Here is a 5,798-nt window from a genome sequence, read left to right on the forward strand (position 1 = left end):
TCGAAGACCCTATCAAATGCCACCTTAAATGCTATTTAAGATCGGATATGCATTCCCAGTACGAGACTCTGTCTTACAGCTGGCATAACAACGAGTGGAACGACTTTACCACTGAGCAGAAAAAGTTATATGAGCCATGGGAGATAATTTGCAACGGGAAAAACGTCACAGTCCAGCCCAATCTCTGGAGAGCACTCCAGCGTCTTCGTCATCGAGACCGATCGCGAACCGTGTGGGCGGATGCGTTGTGCATCGATCAGAGCAATGATCGGGAGAGAGCACAACAGGTGCAGATTATGAGCTTGATTTACAGTAATGCTTTACAAACCGTCATCTGGATGGGAGAGTCCAAACAGGCCTCAGTTGAGAAGTCTTTGGACTTGATCTGTCGCATCGTCAATTCCTGGGATGAACGCCATCCTGCAGAATACTGGATGACTGACGATGCTACATCCGAGACTTTGGCTCGACGGCCAACTGGCCCAGTTGCAAAGGAAGATGACGAAAACTTCGCGTTATCAGACCTTTTCCGCCTAAGCTGGTTCCGCAGGAAATGGGTTATCCAAGAAGCCGTTTTGTCTCGATCCTGCGAAATCATTTGGCAGAACTGCAGTATATCTTGGTACTGGGTAGGACTCGCCGCCGCGATCATCAGAAACCAAAATATTGAGAACTTGTTTATTAGTGAACCATCAAATACGGGTATATGTAATGCATATCTCATATTCCGCTTGTCATCTCATGAGGGGCTACCATCAGTTCAACTCACCTTTTTACAGCTGCTTCGTCTCACGGCCACTTTCCAAGCGACCGACCCACGAGACTCAATCTTTGCTTTACTAGGAATTCAGACTAAAGATCATCATCCACAAAACTCTCCTTTATTTCTAGCGGATTATACCCTAGACACCGAAACACTGTTCCGGAAAGTTGCAGAGAAGTTTATGGACCACCCGGAGCCATTAAAATTTCTTGTCAATACGGAGTCCTGGACCAAAACCGGCGCGACACGAAACAAAGAATACATAACAGATTCAAAACCTTCGTGGGTGCCTATATGGGGCAAAAATGCTGGTTTCATGCTGGCTCCGTGGTCGCTCCAGGATGGGTTCCATCCCGCTCGTGGCCTCGATTTTCAGCGTCAGATCACCGAAGACACCTCACACCTAGTAGTCAGAGGTATTGGAATCACAACAGTGCTCTGCCGAGAAGATGAAAACCTGCGCGACAGCGTTTGGGACTTACTGACTTGTGGAATGTTCAAAGTCGTCTCACTTGAGATTTTGGAGCTTTTCTCAAGAACGCTGACGTGCGGACGGAATGCTTACGGAGGTCGCGAAAGGGAGGTACATGCATTGCTGTCCCATTTTGCAGCATTTTTATGCGCAAATAAAGATACGAGTATCGACAAAATAGAGACTTCGAAGGCAAATGAACATCTCGATATTTCTGTCTTGAACGCCCTTGCTAAAGACGGCGATGCAAAAGCTTTTGAGGCCGTGGCAAGTAACGTCTGTCAGAATAGTCGGCTTTTTCTAACAGTGTCCGGTCATATTGGTCTTGGACCCCGTCAAATTGGCTCCGGGGATGTTATTTGTGTCCTCGGTGGTGCTGATATGCCTTTCGCGCTTCGAAGACAGGACGGATGTTATACTTTGGTTGGAGACTGTTATATTGATGATGTGATGGAAGGACAAGCGGTAGAAGCGATGAAGATGAAATGTTCACACCATGGAGCCTTTGATATTGAGAAGGTCATTGATTCTCGTCTTGCATCAGAATGGATTCCGGAGCAAGTCCGACCCCAAGTAGAGTTGGTTAGAGATGACTTGGTGGCCGCGGCTGCTAAAAAGTATTCTGTTTTGCAAGAAAGTTGGATTGAGATCTGCTAAACTGATAAAAGAGCTCAAAATTTCTGTTGGGAGTGGACAATGAAAGGATACACGATCGTTTTCAGGTCAGCAGAATGCTTATGCATCGAGGCGACTGTAACTTCTCATTTATCTTAAGATTTCCAAGAAATGAGACTTGATTTGGTAGCGATTGCTATTATTTCACTCGAAAACTGTAGCTAAGGTCAACAAGGTCAAACATCTTAATTAGACTTAGCCATGAGATTACTGGTCGCCGGAAGATTATACGAGGTGGACTGTGTTGTAAAGGCACTAGCAACAAGCTAAATGTTCATGGGTGACAACAACCTTCTTCACATTGATCATTATTCACCCAGAATATGCACCCCAACACACCGAAATTTCGAGTGAATAGAAGTTCGAATTCAGAAGGATATGGAATGTTTGCTCGTCATATGATGTGCAAACTGCTAGCACAACCTCAAAATTTTCAAGGTTGCCTGATATCAGACAAACATCCTCTGGGAGGACCATAAATTTCGTCCTCGCGATCACACACTTTCTGAGTCACAAAAATTATATTGTTGTTCAATTAAAATCTCGAATTGTCATATAAGAATAAGATTATCAAGTATAGGCGGAGATGGAATGTCCAGCTTGAAAATCGACGGTTTCCAAGGCCCTTTCTTCAAAACAAACAACATTCGACACGAGCTTCAAAATACCACCTCCACTCCCGCCAAAGCTCAGCCTCTGCGAAACGAGTGTACCACCCCTCATAGAACACGATCCGAATAATATTCAATGACAAACACAATTCCGCCCACGCTCCCTCCAAGACCCCGTCCACAAGTATATAATCCCCTTCCTACCTGCAAGCAGCTTCAATCACCTCCAACCATGGATATCAACCACTACGAACCAACCGCACCGTCCATTATTGATAGCGAGTCAACCCTCATCAAACAAGAAATCCCACCACTTCTTCCTCCAAGACCGCACTCAGACACCTCCAACAACATTCTTCCCACCTCCGAGCAGACGCAGTACGATCCAATCCTAGAACCTAAGCTCGATAAAACAACTGCACCATTGGTCATAGATTACGACCCAAGTCCGACCGAAAAAGTGAAGCCGCATCGGATCCGTCGAGGACCGGTTTCACAAGCTTTTTACAATGGCATTCCCAAGAATGAGCCATTCCAACCAGCTCCGAGTCCAATACTCGATTCTGCGCCGATGGCACCAACTGTTGCTCAGCAGCTTCACCATCGGACTCAGTCTACCCCAATGGCAGCAACAACAACGCAGCAGGGTCAATCTCGGAAGGCATCAATCCCAGGAGAACCGAAACCGCTAAATACAATACAGCTGAATCAACGACGGCGTTTTTCTACAGCCCACCCTCTTATTTTGCAACCGACTCATGCCGTACCCCGATCAGTTACGATGGCAGATATTCAGGCACCGTCAATTCCACGAAAGACACGCCAAAATTCAGTCGACATGGGTATGGCATCTCCAAATTATACTCCATATGCACCGCCAAAGTCGCAAAAAGCTGCTCTTATGCAAGGTCTAAAGTCCGCTCAACCTCTTCTGGTTGAAGCCGTATCAAGAGCATCCAACCGCGCTAGTCATCCGTCTTCATCAATCAACACGCCGCCCATGACTCGCCCTCCCACACCTGAGTATTCTAATTCCAGAACGATCACGCCGGATGTGTCTGCGACGCCACCTCTGTCGCGGTCAACATCTTATGCGTCGTTTGACACAGCATTGACAACTCCCATGGAAACGCAAACCGTATCTTCAGATAAGCCTCAAATCACCACCCCGACCATAACCTTTACGCCATCTACCGCTACCCTGATCCCGCCAAAGCACCTTACCATTCCAATCAGAATCCGCTTCAACCCATACGCCTCCATCAAACTCTCCAAAAACCAGTCCGCCTCCGCATCTAGCTGCAAACTACCAACAACCACTTACTCTCTTGGTCAATTCGTCTTCACGGTCCATGTGCCAGCGGAGTCAGGCGTTGATCTCTCGCTTCTAGCGCACAACATAGAAGATCGCTTGGCCGCTCATCTCAAGGCGTACGGTCGATCCTTTGCGGATGAGATGTATCAGGTTTCTGCAATTCAGGGAAGGGCAAGAAATGGGAACAAGAAGGCAAAGGATATGGCACCAGAAGTGCTCGCCGGAGAAGAAGGGACAGTTCAGATTTTGCAGACGATGGATTTCGAGAAGTGGGTGAGGGGATTGGATGTTGTTGTTTTTGGGAAGAAGGTTTATAGACCGAGATGTTGTGGGAAGTGTGGGGGGAAGTTTTGTTGTTAGGTTGGTTTGAGGGTTGGTGGGTTGCGTTTGATGGGGTGGTATAAGAGGATGGCAGGAAAAGAGTGAGAATTTTGGAAGCTTGTATAATTGATGTAAAGTTTTCAAAAGATAAAATAAAAATTTAGGATAGAATTTAAAACAGTATTTTTAGAAATGGTGTACTTGCTTTCCTTGAGCTGAGAGTTTCCTTACATCCCAAAGAACTTAGCCTGCTGCCAGCTGGTGTATAGAAGATACTATTCGTAACAATCCAACATCTGATGCATCTTCTTGATAGAAGAAACGATGTCAAGACAACGTAGAAATGTGGCCCCTCAAACCACATCTCCAGCACAAACAGAGATGTCGTCTGATTAAACCGATTTCCTCGGTTAGATCTAAAAGCCGGCACGGGCCAGGACGAGCAGGCGGCGCACGGCTACTAACAGTTACTAATCGTCTGCCCACACGGGGAAGTGTCGACCACAAATTGGTATTGTAACCTTATGGTGTCCATCGGACCATTGATCCATGCTCTTTTGTACCACTTCTTCCACAAAGACCATGATGAGGTATTTCTTATGTGTGCCGCAATAACTTAGATTAATTAATGGAATCAATATAAGTAGAGGTAATAGACAATACTTTCTCCAAGAAATTATGTCATTGTAATTTCTCGGCAGTGGCTTGAAGCGACTGGATCTTCTACAAGGATACGAGTGAAGAAAAAGCCCGCATCACAGCCTAAAAACCTAGAAACCATCGCACCAAGACCAGAAAGACTCACACGACCCTGCGCGCCTTCCTCTGTTATCTTTCGACTCAGCCTCGCCCACTCTCCGTCGAAGTCTATATCACCGTCCCCATGCGCTCTTGAACAGCCCACCGTTATGACTTCCATATGACCAAAACGCTATGTCGTCCTACATCGGTGTCCAGGTCCCAGATGAGCCAATCGGCAGCGGAGATGATGAGGGAGCACACGACCAGGACTATCTGCAGGAGTACAGGTTCGATCAAGCTCCAAGACCGGTGACAACGAGATCCAGACGCGGGGATGCTTCAACGCTTCTGGCCCTCTTGGGAGAACCCGAGACAGAAGATGAGAGTCCTGTGGCCGCTAGTTCTGCTGGTCCATTGCCAACCGTCACATTCGCTAGCCCAGGCGTGAGGACTGAACAGAGTCAAGCCGACACGACCTCCAATCAACCTCGTGCTGCAACGTCTTTGTCGCAGGAATATCGCGGCTCACCAGAGCAAGATAGGAGCAAACTGGGAGTGGAACGGCAACCTGGCGATCGGAGTCAATCTTTGCCATCTGTCGGAACGACAGCTAAAACTGACGACGGAACCAATTCTGGTGACAGGGCCGTGAATGTGGAGCAGCAGAGCACAGGTAAGACATTATTTGCATATTTGTTACAGGCCAAAATGTTCAGAATGCAAACAATGCAATGGTCGCGAATTGGTCTTGCTAAGAAATGGTACTAATGACATTGCCACAGTGACCCCATCACCGCAAATAAATATTCGACCAGGCCCAGAGCAACACATCTCCTTCAAATCCCCATTCACCCCAAATACTGCGAATACTGCACTACATCCAGCCGCTGCCGCTCCTCC

The 5,798-nt window shown here is 47.1% G+C and overlaps 3 protein-coding genes across 3 annotated transcripts; all 3 read left to right on the plus strand.

Moving 5' to 3' along the window:
• Positions 1-47: 47 nt before the first annotated feature.
• On the plus strand, positions 48-1,892 carry GLAREA_03455 (uncharacterized protein; the record flags this gene model as incomplete). Its single annotated transcript, XM_008083708.1, has 1 exon — positions 48-1,892. The coding sequence occupies one exon, from the start codon at positions 48-50 to the stop codon at positions 1,890-1,892; it is 1,845 nt and encodes a 614-aa protein (XP_008081899.1).
• An 861-nt stretch (positions 1,893-2,753) lies between these two features.
• On the plus strand, positions 2,754-4,196 carry GLAREA_03456 (uncharacterized protein; the record flags this gene model as incomplete). Its single annotated transcript, XM_008083709.1, has 1 exon — positions 2,754-4,196. One exon carries the CDS (start codon positions 2,754-2,756, stop codon positions 4,194-4,196), a length of 1,443 nt encoding a protein of 480 aa, XP_008081900.1.
• Positions 4,197-5,090: 894 nt separating this feature from the next.
• GLAREA_03457 (uncharacterized protein) lies at positions 5,091-5,666 on the plus strand (the record flags this gene model as incomplete). Its single annotated transcript, XM_008083710.1, has 1 exon — positions 5,091-5,666. One exon carries the CDS (start codon positions 5,091-5,093, stop codon positions 5,664-5,666), a length of 576 nt encoding a protein of 191 aa, XP_008081901.1.
• Between the last annotated feature and the right edge of the window lie 132 nt (positions 5,667-5,798).

Source organism: Glarea lozoyensis (assembly GCF_000409485.1).
Source record: "Glarea lozoyensis ATCC 20868 chromosome Unknown GLAREA2, whole genome shotgun sequence".
NCBI lineage: Eukaryota > Fungi > Ascomycota > Leotiomycetes > Helotiales > Helotiaceae > Glarea > Glarea lozoyensis.